This window comes from Cinclus cinclus, chromosome 2 (assembly GCF_963662255.1).
Source record: "Cinclus cinclus chromosome 2, bCinCin1.1, whole genome shotgun sequence".
NCBI lineage: Eukaryota > Metazoa > Chordata > Aves > Passeriformes > Cinclidae > Cinclus > Cinclus cinclus.
This window is the reverse complement of record NC_085047.1, coordinates 21,834,909-21,858,350: the sequence shown is the minus strand read 5'-3', so window position 1 is coordinate 21,858,350 and position 23,442 is coordinate 21,834,909. Positions and strand designations below refer to the sequence as shown.

The window sequence follows — 23,442 nt, the reverse complement described above, 5'->3', positions numbered from 1 at the left end:
CGGGGGGAGCGTGAGGGGCGGCCGCGGGAGCGTGGCCGCTGTCCGTCTGTCCGCTCGGCCGCCGCAATGCAGAACGTCATCAACACGGTGAAGGGGAAGGCCCTGGAGGTGGCCGAGTACCTCACGCCTGTGCTCAAGGTGCCGGTCCTGTGTCGGAGCCGAGATGGGAGGAGGGACACCCATGGCCCCCGCTTGCGGGCGCGCTTCCCTGCCCGAGCCCCGGCTGTTGTTGCCGGCCGGGCCTAAGGAGCTGAGTGGCTGCGGGTCTCGAAGAGCGCGGTGCTGGGCGGTGCCGGCACAGCCATCGGCCCTCGTCCCGCCCCGGGCCGGAGGGGATGGGGGAGCTCCAGCTGGCGCTCATATTCCGCTGGGAGGGGGAAGCATCCACCTGGGGTTGGGGGAGAAGGCGGGCCCTTCGAAGAACAAGTGTTTCTGCTCCTGCTTCTCGAGGAACGACTTAAGTGTTGTCGTTTTCTTTTAAAGTCACGAAACTTTTACCTGGTTGTGTGTACAGGAATTGAAATTCGAATGTACAGACAGGCTTGAGCCTGGTTTCAAGAATTGCGTTGCCATGGTTATTCTGGGTAAAGGGCAACTTTTTCAGCTGACATAAAAAAATCCAAACCCAAACAACAAAATTAGCCACACCTTCATTATGTGGGCAGGTTTTACATGGCACATCTTATTCCTGTGTCAAAATTATAGTATTAATACAAGCCTCTGTGCACCAAAGTAGCTGAGAATAGCAGAAATGAGCTGCTGGGTTGTTATAAAGGTAGGCAGCACATCTATTATAGTTCCTGTTACTGCATATTTAGGTAGAAACAAATCAGAGTTTTCAGCAGTTGTTAGACTACATCCCATTCTTTCCTCTTATTTGCAAACAATTTTTTATGTAAACTCCAACTTCGTATGCGAGTGCTTAACTTGGCAGCAATTTTTCCACTACTGATTTTGATACTTCTGCATGCTTTCAAAAAAGCACTTGTTCATGACAAGTCTCTCTTGCCTGTGGCTTTGTGGTTTGACCTTTGATGTGATTTGCACCCTGCAGCTTACATCTCTGGCTGGACTGCAGTGACAGTCAATTATTAATTCAACTTACCTCTCTGTGATATGTGGGATGCTCTTTTCTGGATAGTGGACCTTCCTAGGCTTGCCCACCAATGTGAAATGTATGGGTTGCAGTGAAGTTGCATGGGAAGGCGAAGTGTGTTGTTTAGGATAGTACAGTTGTTGTTGCACAGCTGGTCTAATAGTGGACAAATTCACTATTTGTGTCCAGATGGATTATTGGGAGGAGGCAGGAGTAGAACCTTCCAGACATGGAAGGTGTTGATATTATGTGTATATGTTCCCTTTACAAGGGGGAGATAAATGCTCCAGCTTGGTAACTTTTGAAAGAAACTAGACCTGTGTCTCTCACAGTTGAAGGATTTACTTGGAAGGAAAAATGAACTGTTTACCCTCAGGGAACAGAGGATGGATATTTTACATGTTTTCTTTCTGTAATTTCAGAGACACAAGTTTGTGCATGTTCCCTACTGCTTACGGTTCATTTTAAGGGGAACCAGTAAGCTGTCTCCACTGTGGTGTTGCACAATGTCTTATTGAGGATTCTGAGTTTTATAGCAATTAAAATTACTTTTATTTTAGTCAGCTAGCATATAATAATGTTACAATGTTTGTACAGCTGCTGTTTTTCCTATCTTTATCTTGTTCTTTATAGTCCTTAGAACTGAGGCAGAAAGGCAGTAATCAGTACCATATGAAGCAGGTGTGTTCCTTTCATTTTCTGTAGCACAGGTGATAGCACACATTGGGGGAAGGAACAAGAGCAACCAAGTTTACCTGCGGCTGCTTTTCTTCAGTGTTTTATGATTGATTGACTACAGTGAAGTTGTGGCTGGAAGCAAGACATTTTCAGTTGATGCTTTTGGTCTTGATAGGAAAAAAATAGGTTCCTTAGGGCAAGAAACCAGCTATGCTATGGTTGAAATTGTGTTCTTTTTCAAAAGCCAGTTTTGGATAGTTCTGATGCTGGGGAACAGTAGAATATCTTGGTACTTGAGGCTTTTCTAAATAAACAACCAGAAGTCAAAACATAATACACTTAGTCTAGATTTGAGTATAATACACGACATGTTATCCTTAAGCTTCATAAATGTTGCCTTTAATGCCAAAGTACTTAATTTCTCCATGCAGAATAAGTTTGGTGTCTGCTTGTCATCTGTTATTTCATCCACAAAACTCCCCACTACAATATGCAAAAACTGAAGCTGTTTCTGTGGGGTGCAAGATGGTGGCACAGAAATGGGCATTAAAAGAGTCTTTGAGACTTGAGTAGAGTATTACTAAGAAGAGTATTACTAAAGCAATACTATTAAGTATTACTAAAAAGAGTATTACTAAGTGTTTGTATTCAACTTTTTCTACCCCAGAGAAGACTTGATTTGCTCTTTTGTTCATGACTTTTCTTAACTACAGAACCTCATATTGATGCAATACAGTGCTGTTCAATGCCTAATACTCCTAGTCCTTGACAGTTAGAATCACTAATTCCAACTGATTTTGTGTTTCTTGCTGGCAAACTCCATCCTGAGTGCCAGTCATCTTTTCGTCATTATAGCTATAATTGGCAGTAGCAAAAAAATTTTTTTGTATAGATGATCATTTTTCATAATACCTCATATTTTGCAAGAAGTAATTTTGGGCAACCTTACTTCCTTATTTTCTAATGTAAGATGCCCATCAGTCATGGCAGAAGTTGCCTCCAGGCCGATACTTGGATCTCTGGACAAAACTAGTTGTGAAACAAAAGTAGAGATGTTTGTTTTTCCAGTAAAGTGAAATATGTTGATTTCTCAGCAATTCTCAAAATTTCTATACTTTTTATTTCTTGCAGGAGTCCAAGTTTAAAGAAACTGGAGTAATTACACCTGAAGAAGTAAGTATTTAGAAACTTAAATTTATTTTAAAAGTAATGATGCATTTTTTTAATGCAAGAAAACCATGTTAAACAGATCATATCTTTGTCAATTATTTCTTCTTGAAATTTCACAAAGTGAAATTTCTAAGTGGTCTTTTGTACTCTACAGATTTAAGTAGATCAACATAATTTCTCCTGAGATGGCATTAGGCATCTGAATGTGGGATACCTCTTTCCTCTGTTATGCTGTGAAAAGATTGTAAAGAAGCTGGGTCAACCACTCCATTTGTCATGGGAGTTGAGGACTGGAGCAGGAATGTATTGATTTTTAAAGTCTTTCCTCTGATCAACTCAAAGGGGAGCTTTTGTCTTTGGAACAGTCTTTGCTTGCCTCTGTTTTGGTTCCTTCCAAGGCTCTGTGAAGATCATTACATATAAATGTCCACACCAAGTATCCAATGATTACTGTTTTTCCCTCTTCTTCTCTATAGGCTGTTTTAGGCTGGTTGTGTTTTGGATTGCTGCCAAGCAGAGGTATTGTTTTGTTAGAACTCCAGTGCAAAGAGCAACAGACAGGATTTTTTTCCTGGAATAGTAAGAACACTGACTGTATTGTGCTATTTTCTCTGTTACACTTTTTCTCATACTGAAGTGCTACTGATCTGTAAATATTTTGTCTTTACAGAGGCATAATAAAACAATGTTAAGACTGTTAGGTAGAGTGAAAGAAAAATAGTGAAAAAATGTAACTATGAGATGGGAAAAACATGGAACAAATGATGACTGATGCAGGTGAATAATGTGGACTGAAGTATTTTTCCCAATATTGTTGCCTGTATTTTTCTACTGTGTTGACTGGCAAGCAAACACTTATTCTCTCCCTCTGACAGAGAAGTACCACACAGAAAGACAGTCTTAGCAACATGGTGTTCTGTTCTGATAACTGTGTATGTATGTGTGTGTATAAATATTCATATATATTAAGCAATAATACATGATCTTAATTGTATATAAACTAGAATAACAGAGAATATCCAGACAAATGTTCTAGCAATACTTAATCCCTTTGTGATTTATCAGAGAAGACTTTGCAGTAGTATTGTGTTATAGTTTCGGTTTGCCAATTTTAAGTATATTTACCTTTTGTTGTGAAATAGAATTAGGAATAAAAGTAAAGCAGGCTTAAAACTTAACAGGGGATAAAGAATAACTTTATTAGTAACACAAAGAAAAAATAATAATAAATTCAGAGCAGATCTTCAGACCACTTCCTTCTTTTTCATATCTTAACAACATACAGAGACACTTCAGCCAATTCCTTACTTAAATAATCTTTTTCAGTTCACTTTAAGTAGAGGAGTTTCTTTTTTCAAGCTATAAGGATCTTTTTCAAGAGAGGAAATAACCAGTTCTCTCCTGACTCCACTTTTTTCATGAATAACAGCTGCCAGGGATCTGCCATCATGAAACTCCTCCCACTTTCACAGTCTTCCTAAAACTGTGGGCCTGTGGGCCACGGTAAAAAGTCACGGTGTATTACTCTTAAGGATGAGCTACTTAAAGGTAAAAGTTCCCTTCAGCTCATTTCTCTCTGTTCATACTTCATTCCCAGGAACAAGAGATCCCCTTTTTCCCTCAGGGCTAAGGGTTTTCTGAACACTTTACACTTCACCCCTCCAATGTCTTTTTTCATGGTTTAAAGGAATTTTCGTATAATACAGTCCACCCCTATAACTTACAAGAAGATATTTCAGCCAACCTTAAGGGTGTCTCCTCATTGTCCTTCCATCTAGAAATTTAGCTTTTGCTTCATTGACTTTGGTGTATCCTTTCTGTTCTTCCTCTCACCCAAGGAAAGGTGGGAAGTCTGTAAGTCTTACCTGAGTATTGGAAAAGTTAAAATCTCACAAAGAACTTGCAGGGGCTGGGCCAGGCCATGCTGGAGCTGTGTCAGGATCTCAGGCCGCCCAGGCCACGCTGGGGGGCGGTGCCAGGCAAAAACTGCAAAGTCCAGTCAGAGGAGAAATTGGTGACAAGCCTCTGGCTCCATAGCTGCCCTTTGACGCTGACTGCACCCAGCTCCAGGTGCAGGTCGGGGGTTCTCCCTCCGGGGGTTCTCCCTCTGCCCTGCCCAGCACACAAAGCCGTGGGGGGCTCTCCCGAACCGGGCCCAGCTGCCTCTCCCCAGGCCGTGAGGGCGGCTGGGCAGGCTTGGCCCCCCCCGCGGATGCTCCGAGCTGGAGGCAGGGCAGGGCCCCGCCGAGCCAAGGCCACACTTGGGGAGGGCTAGGATCTTGGCAATGGGCTTTTCTTCTTTTTGGCTACTGGGGCCCCTGGTTGGAAACGGGGCCCAGCAGCCTCCTGAGCCCACCCCTGCCTGGCATGAAAGGGGCCCGGGCCAGGCCGGCGTTACCTTGTGAAAGGCTGGAAATGCAAAAGAGCTTTCCCGGGGTTTACTTGCTTCAAATGTGATTCACAGAGTGAACCGACCAATTAGTTCTCAGGCTGTCAACAACTCAACCAGCTTCCAACTTTCACAGAGGAAGTTCTCATGGAGAAAAACTTCCTAGTATCCCTTCAGGTGCTTTCAAGGTAAAACCAGCACATATTGTGAGAAAAGGCACCTTCTATAGAACATAGGAAGAACTACACTGTATTACATTAAACAGTTTGCAGCATTTAAACACTATGAATGTGAGTAATTGTGTTCTCTGTCAGGTTAGATGCTGCTGGGATGAATAAACTGGATCCTTCAAAACAGTAGTCAAGGGATTCAGTTATATGGCAAGATTAAATTTTTGGTAAATTTAAATGAAGCTGGAGTATGGCTCTGCTGATTGGCCCTTTGTCAGTCTTTATATAAGAATGTTTGCTAAAGTAATTTAAGCTGTATTTTAGTCTGAGACACTAATCGGTATATAATTTTTGTGGGGTCCGGTGGCTTGCCTCTGAGGATGAGTAAATTAAGACTAAAGATGATTCATTAATCAAACTCAACGCGTACTCCCTCTTTTCACTTATCTGTGTAATTGATTTAATTTTTAAAAACTCTTGCCTGTCATGAGTTCTTCTTACTTGTTAATACCTCCAAAAGATGACACCTCTTTTAATTATGTATGTAAATACAGGGACATTCTTAAAATTATTCTCTTCAGGACTAGAAATAAGATGTCCTGAGATTGATCTCCTTCCCCTTTCTAGTACTGATTCAGATATGAGGTAGCATCAGTGCTTGAGAAATAGAAAGTGAAACCAGCCAGACAATTTTGCTGCCAAGGTGAAAAAGAAGTAGATGAAATTTCAAATGCTGTTTTAGGGTTTTGTATCTGTTGGGCTCACAAACTGCACTGTTTTTTCATCTTTAGTAACATATTTCAACACTGCTGCCACAAAGTTCCAATTCCTTGAGCAGGGAATTTCAAATAACTCTGGAGATTCATTTATGTTCACTGTGTAAGAGATAATCAGTTTTAAATTTTCCCTGTGTATTGGGAGAGTTTGCTGGGTTTTTTTAAAGGATTCAGTTTTGCTAGAGGCTTCTGTTGAAAATAGGTGAAAGGGAAGCACTTTTGCAGAGATCAAGCCTGTTAATCCATGTGCAGTGTGCACTGTGGTGTTTTCTGCTGTGCTGATCTGCCTCCCTTTGGAGGATGCAGTAAGGAAATGGCTGTGACTCGCTGTGAGCCTTTTATGTCACACTGCAGCAGCTTCTGGGCAGCTGGAGAGGGTGCTATTATAAACTGTCACTTCAAGACAAGAAAGCAGCTGTAGCAATAGCTGTTCACCTCATATTCCAAAGGATGTAAAAGCCCACAAAAGCTGCTGCACAAAAATCACTTGCATACAGGCTTGCCTTCCTCAATGTATGTGTAAGAAGACAAGCCTAGAGGGTTAGACTTTGCTGTGTGCATTTTGAGTTTGTACACAAGTACAGTGTGACGTTGCTGGCAAGTTTAACATGACAGTATCACTTTGAAATAGTAATGCGATTTTGTAAAAGCTTCATCTTTGATAGTAAGAGCAAGCAGAGTGAATATTTTTAAAAACTATTTCTTCAGAACAAAGTTACTTATATTTATACTTATTTTTAGCATACTAAGTGGTAATCCATTTTTAATTAACTTCAGTGATCAACTATTATAGTGATGGTCATTATATAAAATCTGTGCTGTTTATTTCTTTGTTGTAGTTCTCTCAGTGATTCAGTGGATTGATGGTCTTGCTTTTCTTACTGCAAAATTGTTTTGAACAAGAAAAGAGAATTAAACATATTTTTTTACATTAAGCTCTTTGTTGTCATTGTAAAAGTTTGAATAGTGGCAAATAAAAATAATTTCTTTATTACAAAGTAAACAGTCTTACTAGGTCCAGATACTTTTTTGGTTCTTACTAGACTGGCAGGTAGTATCACAGCTTTTGAAAAGCTGAATTTGCTATGGTGTGTAGTAAGCATTTTGGGTCAAGTTGATTTAATCTTTGCACTTTCATGGTTAACTGAGAAATGGGGTTAAAATAAAGCACCCAGCTGATTGAAGCATTTGTTAATTGCACAGTTAATTGATCTGAGGAATGTGAAACTGAAATACTAATGCTGAGAAAAAATTGGAGATTGTTTCCTTTGGCCATATTTAACAGTATTTTTTTTTCCTGCCTTAACAGTTTGTTGCAGCTGGAGATCACTTAGTTCACCACTGTCCTACTTGGCAATGGTAAGTAAAATTGAAAGAACTGTAGAAAGCTAGCATTCCTACCTATGCTTTGGTGTGTTTCCATTGGATTTAGCCATATAGTTGTTTAATTTCAGAGCAGTAAATGGACTTTTCCAGTAAAACTTTTATGATGGCTCTATTATTTAAGTCAGGTAGGGCTTACTAATTGCTCTATAACAGTAGTTGAGATGAGAATTTGCTTGGGAATTTTTTTTGTTTTGTTTTTCTAAGGTTTTAGGGGAAATAATCTGTTAGATACTGTGAATGCTTTTTAGTGCTTAGCTGCAGTAGCAGCATGTCTCCCTGGGTATGTCTTGGTGATTAATAAAGCAAAGGTCATGTGCAACTGGAATTGCTAGGCAGTAGTTGTAAATGGTGTATTTTGACAAGCATTTGTTAATAAATGTATTCAAGTTAGCCCACAGCAGTTCACTTTGTGCAGTGATTGCCCTTGGAAATCCCTTCTGTTTCATGTACAGTAAGGGTGCAAATAAGGTGCTTCCTTATGTTTTACTGGTGTCTTGCATTATGAAACTAATCTGCTCCTAAATGAGCATCATCTGTACAGTTAGTATCATCAGGGTCTTGGCTCTGTATTGTGCCTTGAATTGCTAAAGGAAAAATTATTATGCTTGAATCAGTTTCCCTGCCCCTTTGCTGCCTCCCTGAGAGGAGACATGATGTTGAGTCTGGCAGCAGTTTGGAATGGGCTATTTAGAATATTACTCTTATTTTAAACCAAAAACCACTAAAGTTGAAGCAAATACTTGAGTAATGTGAAATTAAGAGTACTTAAGCACTAGTGACTATGGACAGATTTTGTGTTTATAGAGGTCTATTTCTTTCTTTTCTGAAGTTGCTTTCTTTGGACATTTGCTACTTTGTTGTTGCTGATCCTAGAAAATTTTTTATAGAATAGATTATTCTTTCATCTTTGCTTGACCATCTCAAGGTGAAAGTAGGTTTTGAGGCATAAAATGGTTTCGATCTCAAAACAGTTAGTGGTGGCCAAGCTTTCCAACACCACACCAAATCTATGTAGGGAAGAGTAAAGTCATAGCAAGCCAGTTCTGAGAACAGGCCAAGAGGATTCTATAAAATGTTCCTGACACAGTGTGAAAATAGAAGGTTTCTTTTGTTTGCAGATTATCAGATTTTCAAATGCTGCACTTCATTTTACAGGGCTTCAGGAGAAGAATTAAAAGTCAAAGCTTACCTGCCAACAGACAAACAGTTTTTGGTGACTAAAAATGGTAAGGCTGTAATTTAAATATAAGTTCTTAGAATTGACAGCCTGGTTGACTATGCTGTCGACTCTACTGATGGTCTGTATTGATAGGGGAAGCAAATACCTCATACTTTGGATGCTCTGGCTTTGCAATATTAAAGAAGTTTTTCCTGCACTCCTAAATTCTTTTTCTTAGACCACTTTATAGTAGAGCTGTATATGAGATATAAAACTTGTCTTCATGAAGTATAAATGAACTTTAAACATTATTAACCTCTTTGTCTGTCTGTGCTTCAACTCATGTTCAGTGTCTAAAATGAAAACATACTTATTTTCCTCTTTCATTTGGAAACTTAGGCTATTGAAGACTTCTCAAATGTTTTTCATAGTGACACTGATACTTCTAATTCAAATATATAACTAATGTCAATATCTGGGTCAATTAGAATCATATAAATACAATATTGAATTAACTTTTTTTCAGCTTCACAGTTGTGTTTATATAACATGTAGTGACTACGTTTTAATGGATAAGAACGATAACATTTTGGCACAGCTGTGGGGAAATCCAAAAGATCTTGTATCAAAATGTGTCAATGCTATTAGATGTCAAAGCATTACCACTAAGAAAACCTGAGGAGATTTTTGCCTGCAGAGGGTTGTATTATATGCTTGGATTTTCCTTGCGAGCTTTTGGAGTCTTGCAGTGCACTAGCATGTGAAAATTACTGCAGTAGCCTTGGACATTTTCCTGAGATGGGCCTCATGGTTTGATGGCCAGCTGATCTGCTTTGTTTCTTTTCCTGCCACTACTGAGGTTCTTCGTTGCTCTGATCCTTCCTGATCACATTCCAAAATGTTTCCTGCTCCTGGTGTCACATTGGCCTCCCACCTGAGTAAAAGTTGTGGGCTGCAGTTGAGACTGGGAGCCATCCTTCAGACCTCAATTTTGAAGTCTTTGGATGACTTCACTTTGACTTTCACACCTCTTTTGTTGCTTTCTGAAAAGTTAAAGAGCAGTTTTCAAATGCTCTACTTCATGCAGCAGATTTGTTTTTCTCCACGTTAATAGAAAAGGAAGGAGCATTTTGTATGGAGTCCTTGTTTACGCTGTTGAAAAATGCCTGCTTTGCCTTAATCAGATATGTGGTCTTTATTTGACTATTTTCTGAAAACATAATCTAAATCTCTATTTGAATGGCTCTGTAATGCATATGACAGAAGTTATTCTTAATATCACATGAATTCTGACCTTCTAGACTTCTAGATGTTAAATTTTAATTAAACATACCTAATGTATTGCATAAATAGCTGATGCAAACTTCTAGCAGAATTCTGAAGTCAAATGAGTTTGAAAAACTGATGAAAATCCAGGCAAAGTTGTTCTTAGTTGTTTACCAATGTGAAAAAACTTATAGGTTGTCTCCAGTTGTTAGCAAATGAGAAATTAATTCTTTTCTGATCCTTAAGAGATTGGATGAAGCTGCTCTAATGTTTAACAGAAAGATGAATTTTTAAGGCTACAGCAGTCATATTTTGCATGAAGTAAAATATCTGGTAGAGCACATCAATATATTTTTGTAAGTTCATACTTTTACATTTGAAATACAGCCTTAGGATTCCTTAAATAGGGATAGACGAAAGACTGCCACATTTTAGAAGGCCTTGTAGGACAGTATCATGGTTTTGTATCAGAATGACTGACTGTATTCTTTTTGTTTTCCTATTTTTTTTAGTGCCGTGCTATAAAAGGTGTAAGCAGATGGAGTACTCAGATGAGCAGGAGGCAGTTATAGAAGAAGATGATGGTGATGGGGGATGGGTAGACACTTTTCACAATGCAGGTATACAAAGTCTTGGTTCAGGCTTTGCATTTGGTAATCTGATTTTCAGTTTCCACTCTTAGAATCTCATAGATACATGTCAGTGTACCAACATGTAGTTTGGAGGAAATAAGTTGCATTATCAGCTACGCACCTGATTGGTACATGATATTTAACTTCATGGCTGTATATGCTTGAAACAGGCTCTTTTTCTGAGATGATGGCAATTATTTAAGTATTCTCTTACTAAAGTTCTAGGAAGTTGTTTTAAAATATGAGCTGTGTAGTGACTCATTCCTTAGTAAGGAAATCCTGTGAAGAGGATTGTAGTTTAAATTATGGATGGTCTACTAAAAAGAAAGATGTTAAGTTCAGAGATGAGTGTAGGAGATGATCCTTTTTTTACAATAAGCCCTTAAATGAGCTTGTGTTTACAGAGAAATCTAAAAAATACTGCTTACGTGAACTCACTGGCTTTTCTAGCACAGTGTCTTATAAATACTTCTTTTTTTTTCTCCTTGGCAATTATGTTAGTTTTCGTCTGATTCTTGATGTTCTATTGTGTTAATACAGTTCTGTCCTTCAGTGATGTATTCTCCAACAAAGTACTCTTTTCAGTTTGTACTTTCTTTGGTGTACTTTTTTTTTTTCTGTAATGTGGAGAAAGTTCTCTGAATAGTGTGCCACGGTGGGAAGAAAAAGGGTTGGAGATGATGCCTTTTTTTTTCCTGTAGAGATACATTTTTCATCATTGGTAATTCTTAAAGGCATCATTGTTCATAATCAAATGCCCCTGCACCAAAGAAATAATTTGAAATAGCTTTGTCATGTCCTTGAATTAAGTGTGCAGTATCAATCCCTGCTGTGAATAGACTCCTCTACCAGGTTTTTCCTGTTAGATTTGACTGAGTTGGACACCATACAGTACAGCACAGCTGTAACACCCTGACTAAACCTTGCCAGGTTTCTAAATGCTGTCACATGAGATAAAATCTATGTCCACTGCTGAAGAATTAATCAGATAAATATACTCTGTCAAAGCAGAATCCTGGCACATATCCCAAAAGGTACTGTGTGAGAACTGAAATAAAACTAGAAAGCTAATGGGGAGGAACTCAAGAGTGGACACTACTATGATTTGGGGTGGTTTTATATACCCCCACTTCCCCTCTGCTAAAAGCACTGAGTGCTCTGATACATTTTGCTTTATCATTGCTTTCAAGAAGTTCAGAAATACTCAAAAATTTTTGCCTTTTTCATGAAGTTGGGTTTCATTATTGTGATGCGAGTGCCTGTTCTGAACTCACTTTTTTTGCAAAAATACCTTAAAATAGAAGTCCAAATTTGCAGAGGTCCATCATGGACTTTTTAAGATACGGCATATGTGTGCTGTGGTGCTCTGTGTTACTGATATGGTTTGTTTAGGGATGTCCAGCACTGATCTTGTCACCAAATACCAAATGAACAGCCTCTTACATATCAAGGTTGTTGTAATATGTGACTTGGGAAGATGTGACACTGCTTTCTGAAATCCTTGCAAACTCTTTCTATGCTATTTTCTTACCAAGAACCAAGCTTTTTTAACAGAAACTTCTTGTTCAATTTACAGGTATAGTGGGTGCAACAGAAGCAGTTAAAGAGATCACATTAGACAGTAAGGTACTTGCTTCTGAATTTTTCCGTTACTTTTTTTACAGACCTGAAGGTAATAGTAGTTGTACCAGTGGCAATCTAGTACTCCCTGTGAAAGATTAAATTATACTTCATCACTAATTATTTTGCAGATGTAAAACATTGACCTGCAGATCCCGTGATATTAGTCTAAGCATGTGCATCTCCCTTTTGGTGTGTTTACTGAGGCATTTGTCTTTTTGAAATGTGTTTAGCCAGTGTGCTCCTGTGCTAGGCTTCTACAAACTGAAAATGAAGTTCTGTTTACACTGATGCCACACATTTGTGTTCCAAGACATTAGTGTTTGGAAATTCAGTATAAAGAAATTTTTATATGGAAAAGTAATGTGGGAATGTGAAGTATTTCATTGTGATCTTTAACAGCAGCAAGCAGACTTAGATCAGGTTTATGCCCTTTGGTTTAGAAGAACTTCATATGTTTAAATGTATACATGTTTAAGAAATGTGGAGAAAGTCAGAGACACAAAATTCTTTTAAATATGAGTTTGTAAGGGGAATTCTGTCTGTGTGCTGTGGGAGTTTAAACCATCCAAGAAGCTTTGGATTCTAAAAATTAGGGGGAAAGAAAATGGGCTGTCCCATGCTATTGCATAATTATAAACAGCTCAAAATGCTATCAATTTGATGAACTGTGAAGTGCAGGTATTTCAAATTACTTTGCTAAATATAGTAAAAATACTGCTTTTTTACAAGTCAGTAACATGAGGATGGAAGAAATGTTCAAGGAATAATTAAAGTTGGTCACTTTTCCTGCAGTACTTGCAGAATGTTACTGTGATTTGTAACTGCTGTTGTGTGTTTTGCATTGGATTTGTATGTATAAAAACTTGCAGGTCTAGTCCAGGAGAACAATGCTTTCCTGCTGATGTTCTGTTTGACAATGCACTTTGTAACTTAGTTTCTTATTGGTTTCAGTGGTTTGGTGTTTTTAAATGAAAAAATCAGCCACCTGATGCTCAGAAGAGCTTCTAACTGTAGTAGTTATTTGGATTACTCTCCTAAAATCTTTTATGAAATTTCTGCAAATTGAGACCTTTACTTTCTTGGAATTTCATTGCAGTTGTCCATTGGATTCTAAAGCTACGCAAGGCTAGAAAGCTTTGCAAGACTGTCAGCTTGTGCTGTATTTGTTTCTGTTGGACTATGTTTTCTTGCAGAATTACATCAAAATGTGATATCTCTTGTGACTCTCTTGTGTTATAAAACAATTAATGGAACTGGGCAGGGCTCATAGCATGTGAAACTGGGTGACACTTTTAGTCATATGATGGAGTTTTATGTAGTCCCACAAAGAAGAGGGTGTTGGGCTCAATCATCCTTATGGGTCCCTTCCTTGAGATATTTTATGACTGCTGCACAGTTGGCTGTGGGTTAGAACTTAAAAATATTAAAATGTTAACCTACATGGTTAGTCTTAGCTGTTTAGTCATTGCCTTTCATTTGAGATAGGTGGTTCTTTTGATTGTTTAACATGGTCGCTTTTCTTTGTTTAGGAATTGAATCATTCCAGATTTCCAAGTCAAAGGAAAACTTTTTAAATGGATTTTTAATATCATACTAGGGCATTGAAACTAGGATGAGTTGTTAAGCAAATATTTGTGTCCAGTATAGTCCTTAATATTTCAGAAATTATTTTTCTGGCTCACTGAATGTGTTGGCTGGATTTAACACCTTAATTTTTTGGGGGGCTGTTAGGCTATGTAGATGTAACAGTCATTAAAGCAGTATTTTAATTTTAACTTCAAAGGATAATATAAAAGTACAAGAGTGTTCAGCATCTTGTGAAGATGATGATGAGGAAGATGAAGGAGAAGCTGCAGACATGGAAGGTATTTCCTTAAATTGGGCGAGACATATTTTATTTCAGGTCTTCAGCTAAAGCAGTACACTGTAAAACATCACTTATTCTTTGCAAGGAATTCATGCTGAAATCTTTCAGTAGGCCTGTGCTCTTTAGCATCTTTTATATGGTTTTATTGTTGCACGTTTAACTTGTGTGCCAAAAGCCTGAGTGAATGTTAGCAATTGGAAAATTGTATAGCAGAACAGATCTAAGAAAGTATAAATTAGGGAATTAGCACAGCTTCCTTCCAGCTTTGTACCTACGCTTAACCTCTGTCTGCCTATATAAAATCACTGAAATATTGTTCCTCACCTACTAACTGTAGTCTTGGTCAAATTTATGTTTAAAAAGGGATAGTCTGTTTTTGGGATTGGGAAGTTTACCTGAATAAAACTTCTTTAGATACATATAGGGTTTTTTAAAGTAGTTGTTTATGAATGACAAATTTAATGACTGGCCACAAGCTGAACACAGAATTTTATGGGTCTTCTTTTCAGAATATGAAGAAAGTGGGCTATTGGAGACAGATGATGTGAGTGAACAGTTCTCTATCTTGCCTGTTACAATATAAGCACAAGCAAAGTAAAAATAATGATAACAAATGGCTGAAATAGCAAACATATGAGTAGTAGGGTTACAGAGCTTGGGCTTCTATGGATTTGTCTCCTACCAATCTACTGCACTAACTTGAACCCCTGAGTCCTCAAAGTTTTTGCCCATGGAATTTTCCTTGGTTTTGGTAATCTTTTCTGCTCTGCTTGTACACACAGCACTGTATTTATGAAAAGTTTAAAAATGCAGTGGTGGTTCTTGGGCCTTACACAGGGCAGATGAGTGGCCTGTAGGTTCAGTAGATTACACCAATCCATCTTAATTTTATGAGCGAAAACAGATGGCCTCAGTATGTCGTACTATGCCAAGCTCTTAATGAACCTGCACAAACTGAGACCTTAGCCCTTCTGAATTTCATTGGAATTGTCTGTTATTTGTGAAAGAAGGTAGGGGGTGTAATGACATTGCTGCCTACTTCCTTAATAAATCGGACCTTTTTTGAAAAGTAAAGAAAACCACCAAAAAAACCCCAGAAAGTTGGGGGAGAAACTGATATTAGAAATAAAAACAAACCATATGTTGGGAGTTTTTTGTGCCCATTTAAGAACATTATTAGAAGTTTTTCAGTTTTGCATAACTACTTAGGATGGGAAAGGAGGAAACCCAATAAATACTATACTAAACTTGTTATTTTTACCTTGAATCAGGCAACGCTTGACACAAGACAGATTGTAGAAGCTAACAAAACTAAAGTTGATGTTGGAGGGGAAGATGCTATTCTACAGACTAGAACCTATGACCTCTACATCACTTACGACAAATATTACCAAACTCCAAGGCTCTGGTTATTTGGGTATGATGAGGTATATCTATGTTGGGTTTTTTTTCTACTTCTGTGAAATTAGACTCACTGTGTCAAATAGAAAGGCTATTTTGTTGCTTATTCACATTAGAAATTTAAAGGAAAAAATGCTGAGAAAACGCTTAAGCAGAATAGGCTTGTAGACAGAACTGTTACTGTACTTGGAGCAAGTTGGAACAATTTCACTGAAAACTGCAGATGAAAACTGAGTGCATTTTGAAGGAAGTCACTGGTGTTTTTGTTAGCACTGTAGAACAGGTAATTACCCCAGTAAACTCAGTCAAGTAAGCAGGTATGTGTTTTCATCACCTTCAGAAGGAAAGGAATGTATAAATAGTTCTTCTCTTTAATCACTAGGTTTCTTGAGTTAAAGTTGGGTAGGGCCCACTGCTCAAATACCAAGGTGGGAACCTAGTTGGTTGTGAAATATATTCACTTCACCACTCAAAGGAAAATCTGTGCAGTACTATTTCTATATCATATGGATTTTAACACACTCAGTTCTTTCACTGTACCTTCAGAACTTCTTTATTTTAGATGCCTGTAATTCTTGGGGCATGATCTGTCACTGATGTTAGAAAGAAGCAGGAGTCTTCGTTAGTAACACTTTTGTTCTCATGTTCCTTGTTCCTCTATAGCAGCGGCAGCCTTTAACAGTAGAGCATATGTATGAAGATATTAGTCAAGATCATGTCAAGAAAACAGTAACCCTTGAAAACCATCCTCATCTTCCTCCACCTCCCATGTGCTCAGTTCATCCGTGCAGGTAAGTCTTTGGTCTGATACAGCCTGCAGATACAAGATGCTTCACTGCTCTTGTTAAGAATTTTGTTCAGGTTTTCTGGACGTATTTCTACAATTGACTGCTGTAGTGGTCTGTTAGCTTCTGAGGCAGTATGAAAGGAAGGAATCAACAATTCTCTAAGTTCATTCCAGTGCTCACTGCAGTGTGTTCTGCAGTTAGCACTGTCTTCTCTGATCAACTTGCTTTTTAAACTCAGCTTCTCTCTTGTGCTGTTTTTGCTCCAGAAGATGGCAGACTACCAGAATTCCATGAAATAAAATTTTATCCTTTTGTCTACTTTATTGGGCAGTATAGAAGTACAGGGTATACTTTGACAGCAGAAAAAGCTGTTTGAACATTAAATAGCAGTTACTTATTTTATGTTAACTGCCTCCTGCTCACCTTTAAATTTTGCACTGATAAATAGAGATCCTGTGATTGTCACACCAAAATATTTGTTGAACACAACTGAAAAGCACACTTGGTTTTTTTTGGTATTTTCTGTTCCATTTTCCACGTTTCTCACCCAAGATATAGGGAGCCAGTAATTTGACTTGCTACAGTTATTTTTTCTAGGTCTTTGAAAGGTTCATCATGTCTTACATGTACACCCTAATATCCTTTTAGATGTCTCAGTGATACACAGATAGTATCTGAAGCAGAGTAATTCCTCTTAAAAGCTTGAAAGTTCCTGGACATACAAGTTTGGTCTTTCATCTTTTGAGAAAAGATACTCTTTGTATGACTGCATATGTTTAATAGAAAAAATTCAGAGTTCAGATTGCCCATTTAATTTCCTTTGACTTAAACACTTTGGATATCCATGTCACTAGCTGAGTGTCATATTAATTTCTGCACACACCACCTGACTAAATTATTTATTTATGCAATAGTACATTAATGAAATAAAAATTCATCAAGGTTATTAAAAGCGTAGTTACTGGAAGGGTTCACAATAAGAAAGTCCCTGTGTAATTTCCAGCATACTGCTGGAAATTAGTAGTGTTTTGGACAGCATTTATGAGGTGCTTTTACCAGCCTCTTTATTGAGCATGTACTATAAGATAGGAAGCAGAACCAGGTAGATCTTTGGTTTGATCCAGTAAGGTGTTCTTGTACTTTGTGTGAATGTATTGGTCTTAATCTCAACCTGTTAGTGACTTTGGCTGTCCTACTGTTTGCTGTCTGAAGGATTTTTACAAAAAAATTGATTCAGCTTTTTTGTGCAGCTAGTGTTTTTGAAGGAATGTCAAGTGGAAGTAATGTAGGAGGTCTTAACAGACTGACTGGAAATATGATTAATAGGAGAAAAGGAGGGAAAAAAATCCTGAAGCCAAAATTTAATTTATTTTGTGTTTGCTGGAAGCCTTGCTAGTAAGTTGGGAAAAAGCTCCTGTTGATGAATATTTGGAGGGTACTCTCAGAACAAATGAAGGTGCAGAGATATTTGGGCATGACAGGCCTCACTGACTAGGTAGAACTGTGGGGTATATACTGTAGTCTGTGGCTGCAATGGTATCTGGCTAATTTTAGTTACTACTTTGCAGAGGTGTTAGCAGTGCACTACTAATCTGTGAATTTGGGTTGAGTCTCTTCACAGGTGAGAGCCCTGTGGTCATGTTTGCACTTCTTTCTCTGAAGCCAGTGAAGTGCCTGTTCCTTTGTTATGTAGTCTACACTTAAGCTTGAAGGAATGGTTTGCACCATGAGACTTATTTCAGCTTTAAGCATGAAAGAGATGATTAATAGTGAAGTGAGACAGGTTTGTTGCTAGTCTTAGAAGTGGGGAAAACTGTAGCCCTTCTCAAAAAGTGATGTCATGGATCTGCAACTGCTTAACACTGGAAAGAGTTTAAAAGGTAGTGTTGAGGTTGTGAAGAAGGAGGCTAACAGCATATCTAAAATGGAGGTTTTAAGTACATTTTCTTACTCTCTGCTATTCTGTGTTTTCAAATTGGTAAGGCTAACAGCTAAGCACTTCTGAGTGAAAACTAATAGCCAAACTGTTGCTTTGTTTTTAATTCACCTAGGAACTACGAGTTCCTTTTGTCCTTTGGAGTGTTATGTCTGTTGCTTCCCATCATGTTACAGAAATTGTGTAATGTAGGATATTTGTATGATTCCAAACATTTTTCTTGTAACATATCCTTGTGTCAGGCATTAGAGAAAGGAAAGAAATGGCAGTCAGATTCCATTGTCAGCTGCTTGAGATGGCTTCTGTTTTGAGTAGTTAGTGAAAATGTTCATCTTACAGCTCTTCTGTAAGTTGTAGTTCTTGTCAGCGTTTTTATAGTACTGGAAGGAACATAGTCAACTTCCTCATTAATTGCTGTAAACTACTTTAATCATGATTCTCAGCTTTTTCTGTGGGTGTTATGAAGGGACTATCAAACAAGTTAACTACTAAACACATATACAATTAAGTTACAATTATTTGCACTGATTCCAAGGACTTAGTTTTCTCCATTTCAGAATAAATAGTGATAGGCTTCCGAACACTTTTTGCTTCTAATGTGCTCTAAATATCTGCAGGGAAAGATTTCTAGATAGTAGGATATTTTAGCTTATATTTCTTCAAAAGTTATTTCTTTCCATTGTAGTGTATTTATATATTTTATATTCATTCCTCCAAGTTTTCTTACAGAAGGAGACTGAAAATAGAGAAACAAACTTTGCAAAGTTTATAAAGCACCTGCAAAGCTTTTCATGAGTAACTGACTAACCGCAGGAATGACCATTTATTACCCTGTGGCCATTATAGAATTTGAGGCACCTGAGTAGTTCTTAGAATACAGAAAAGAATAAATGTCATTGAGATGTGTGAAGTTGAGCCAGTATGATATTAAGGACTTCTAATGCCTGCATGGTGACCTGTATTTTGTACCAGTAAAAAAAGTAGTCCACAGTTATGCATAAGGTCAAAACTTAAGTTTTGGCAGTGGCCAGGTTCCTACAGAGAAGCAGCTGGCCTTGGCACCTGTAATGGCATGTGTTTGCAGGCCATCATGGGGGTTCCAGAATTGGAACCAGCTCTGAGGATTAGTTGACTTGCAAAGACCAACCGTAAATGACAACTGCTGACCTTTAATATTTCCCCGGACTTGCATGTTCGTGTTTACATTGTGTCTTGGTAACTTTGTAACAGCTTCCTTCCTTATTTGCAGTCGCTGGCAGCATGATTAACTTGGGAGGTAACAACTAAATGCCAGTTGTTAGTCACTTATTTAGACTGACGTACTGGTATCAAGGCATGGTCATAAAGTTATGCAAAGTCTGCTTTCCACTCATCCTTGTTCTCAGTTGGCATTTTGGTTGTTTTGGGATGGGTATTTTAAACTACTGCTGCTCTCTAATCTGCAGTGCTGTGTAGACAGATGCCCATAACCCTGTATTATGTCTCTGGTGAAAATTACCTACAGAATCATCTATTTAAAACAAGATAGAAGTATAAATAAAAGATAATTATACAACCTGGGAGTTTGTGTTAAAGGTACATAAATAAAATATAATTTAACATACAGTAGTTCTCCCCTCTGATTTGATATGTTCTTCACACCTTAGTTTATGGGACAAGAGAACTGCTTTGAACACAAGAACATTACTTCCAAATTGTTAGTGGTCAGTAAAAGATTTGAAGTCTTTATCATTAAGGTTATTCCAGACTACAGCAGACAATGTCCTGACTGATCTGTTCTAGCTGGACTGCTCATTGAGCGAGGAGGGTTTTAGACCAGATGATGACCAGTCTCCTCCAGCCCTGGCTATTCTGTAATTTTGTGTTGCATTCCCAGGGCCAGCTTTGTACACAAATGTTGTGTGGTTCATAGTAAGTCTGGATGTCACTGATGAGAATGTAAAAACTCAGTGACTTGAGGAAATGTTTATCCTTCTCTGTAGTGCTTTACAATAACCGAGTTACAAGAAAGAAGAAACTAGCTTAGAAACAGTTGATTTACCATAGAACCCAAGTTACCAACAGAGAAAGTTTCTATACCCTAAACCAGTCCTGGAGCAATAGTTCTGAATTTATGCGGGGTTGATTTAATCTGCCTTTACTGGGAAACTGTGAATTGTTTTAGTGTTTTAAACCTCTGCAAGCTTTACAAGTCAGAGGCAGCTAAAAATGTTACAGCAGTTTCTAGACATCATCTTCAGGGGGCATCTGGGAGCTGCTGGTGTCTGGTGTGCTGGACGGTATTGCCTTCTTGGGACATACCTGAGGGCTTTCTTGGCATTTAGCAATTGGAAGTTATATTGGTATCAAGCAGTATGCATTCAGTCTCATGGCACTCAGTCTATATTGTAGCACACAACATTTTTTGCTTTCAGTGGGAATGTAAGGAGCTATTAAATAATGTTACATTCATCACTTAGGGTTAATTTTCAGCTACTGTTGCTTTTACTTCTCAGTAAACTGAGAAGTAAACTGAAATTTCCTCTTGCTGCTTCTGAAGCTAATGGTCCAAAATTAGTTAATTTGCAGAAAACCTCTTCTTACTGATGAAGAGGGAATTGCCTCTTCCTTAAAATATTTTATTTCTGATCTATTTTTCAGGCATGCAGAAGTAATGAAGAAAATAATTGAGACTGTTGCAGAAGGTGGAGGAGAACTTGGAGTTCACATGTATCCTTTTTCATTACTACACAGATTCTTAGAGACTTCTTGCAATGTAAGGTCTATTACGTCAAGATTCGTAAGCTGAAACACAACTGTGTGTGAAAGCAGTGAACAGCTGCTTGGAGTAGCACTTGTTGGAGTTCTGGGATGAGCTCCTTTGTGCAAACAGACTCCATTAAGCTTCTGGGAGAACATGAGGTGGTGTACAGCAAGAGCAATGGGGAAAGCAGGTAGGTTTGAAAGGACAGGATCAAGCCTTTGTAATGGTGTGAAGGAGGTAGCTGTGAGCATGAAACAGAGATGGCAGTGTCTGAGGGTGAAACTGGAGCTTCACAGGCTCCATCCAGAGTGTAATCACTGCTTAGCAGAGCAGCTTTTGTATTAGATTTTAATCTGAAATTAATTTCTGAAAGGTGTAGAGGTCCCACTATTCTCGATTCTGCATTTGAGCAGTATCTTGATAAAACAACATTGCTGACAAAAGGCAATGAAAATCACTTAAACCACTCTGACATACCCACAGTTATAATTTTCTTTCAGGAAGCTGAGTGATTGTTGTTACACTGTCTAGTAATGAATAGTATACTTTCTGACTAGAGCAACCTCCATGATAAAAGCAAGTCCTTTCAGAATAGTTTTCTTTGCTGCTGTAAGGCAAATAAGCAGGAATTACTGAGCAGCTAAAGGTCCTGAATCAGTAAAATCCTCATGTAATGTGTAAGTTGAGACTCGCTCAATTTGTGCAACAAACAGCTGGAACTGAACTGGAAAATAAATTGTCTGTTGCGGTTCTTCAAGCCTCCTAGTCCTCAATAGTTGCAAATAGTTTTTTTTCTTCTTTTTTTTTTCTCTTTTCTAAAATCATTTAACAAATTGGGACATTTTTAACATTTCTTTACTTATTTTCATTTATCTTCCATTTATGAAGAAATGGCCCATGAGACTGTTATGTTGAAACAGTTGTGTTTACTTACATTAAGTACCAGTGTAACTTCATAGTCAGTTGAAAGTAATGATTTCTATTAATTTTTCAGTTGCCTGTCTGGCTCTTTCCCACATGGACAGAAACTTTAGATTGTTATTATTCAATATACTCCAGACTGCAAATTGAGGGCCAACATGCATTTGCGGGTGATATATATAAGGGAACTCTTCTCTGCAAAGGCAGACTGTTCAGCTTGGTACAGCTAATCTCTGTACTTTCCCTCATGAACATGCAGGAGCTCTTTCAAAGGAGGGCTCAGAATAGGAGCTGATTTCTTCTTCTGAGCCACTGAAACAGTGAGGAGAGGAGCCTGCTTTCCCTGCAACTACAGGAAGCTATCTAGGGTTTAGCCTTACTGGGTACAGTTCACCTTGACATTTGTTAATAACAAATATTAGGAATGTAAATGGAGTTGGTAATGTTTCTGTGGTGTCTGCAAGATATATTGAAAATAACTCCTGGTTTCCTGCATTAACTCAAACCAGGAAGGTCTATTTTTGCTAAAGCATTGGATGTCATTACTGGAATTCTGCAATACTATTCTCCCAGTCTCTTAACTCTGAAGTACCTAGGTATTATTTTCCTGTTAGCAAGAAATACTGCTGTGCAGACCATTGAATGTGACTTCTACTTTGTTTTGCAGGATTTCTAGCTATTGTACACTTTCCTTAATAAGAAACTCAGGTATCTCCTTATTTTCTTGAAATTTGTACAGGCGGTCATTCCAACAATAGAGTATGACTACACAAGGCACTTTACGATGTAACTAAAATAAGAGATGTGTTCCTCCAGTAATCAATTCTTTTTTTAAATAACCCATCCATGTGACTTATACAACATTATACACAGTTTCTGTAACTTATCTTTTATTGACTTGATGTATTAAAATAAAATGCTCCATTGCCAGCCTTTTTAATAAAAATCTCTTTGTGTAATATAAATAAATCACTTTCATTCCAGTACAGAGGCTGCACTAAGAGGTGGGATTTTTTTTCTCCATGATTCCTCTAATTTCCTTCCATGATATTTTCATGTATGTAAGAAACTGAAATCTACTTTTGTAGTAGAAGCCTAATAGTTTTGGCTTCATTGCTGATTCCTAAAAGTGTGCATTTTTTATTTTCCCCTCCCATTTAAATTCACTTGAGAGCTTTGTGGAGGGTTTTTTTCCATCTATGAATGGTTGTATTTCCTGTAGCTGGAGGAAGATTTTAAGAGATGAAAAAAATAAGCAATTTTCTTGTTAGGAAAGTATGACTACAGCTGAAACAAGCAACTGTAACTAACCAGTCTTTGAAAGGTGATTTATACTTGGGCAAGACTAAAGATGGAATATCTGGGGAGACAAAGGAGGAATATTGATGATGTAGTCTGTCTTGTAATAAAGAACAGTCTTATTGACAAAAATGCAGCTTGA

General features: G+C 38.0%; 1 protein-coding gene across 1 annotated transcript; it reads left to right on the top strand.

Annotated features, from left to right (window-relative positions):
- The first annotated feature begins 4 nt into the window (after window positions 1-4).
- On the top strand, window positions 5-22,979 carry ATG3 (autophagy related 3). The gene is made up of 12 exons (XM_062512448.1): window positions 5-138; window positions 2,906-2,947; window positions 7,589-7,638; window positions 8,821-8,891; window positions 10,603-10,710; window positions 12,299-12,348; window positions 14,129-14,210; window positions 14,722-14,756; window positions 15,484-15,639; window positions 16,277-16,404; window positions 20,978-21,046; window positions 22,710-22,979. Exons 1-12 carry the CDS (start codon window positions 67-69, stop codon window positions 22,789-22,791), a joined length of 945 nt encoding a protein of 314 aa, XP_062368432.1. The 5' UTR covers window positions 5-66; the 3' UTR covers window positions 22,792-22,979.
- Window positions 22,980-23,442: the final 463 nt, after the last annotated feature.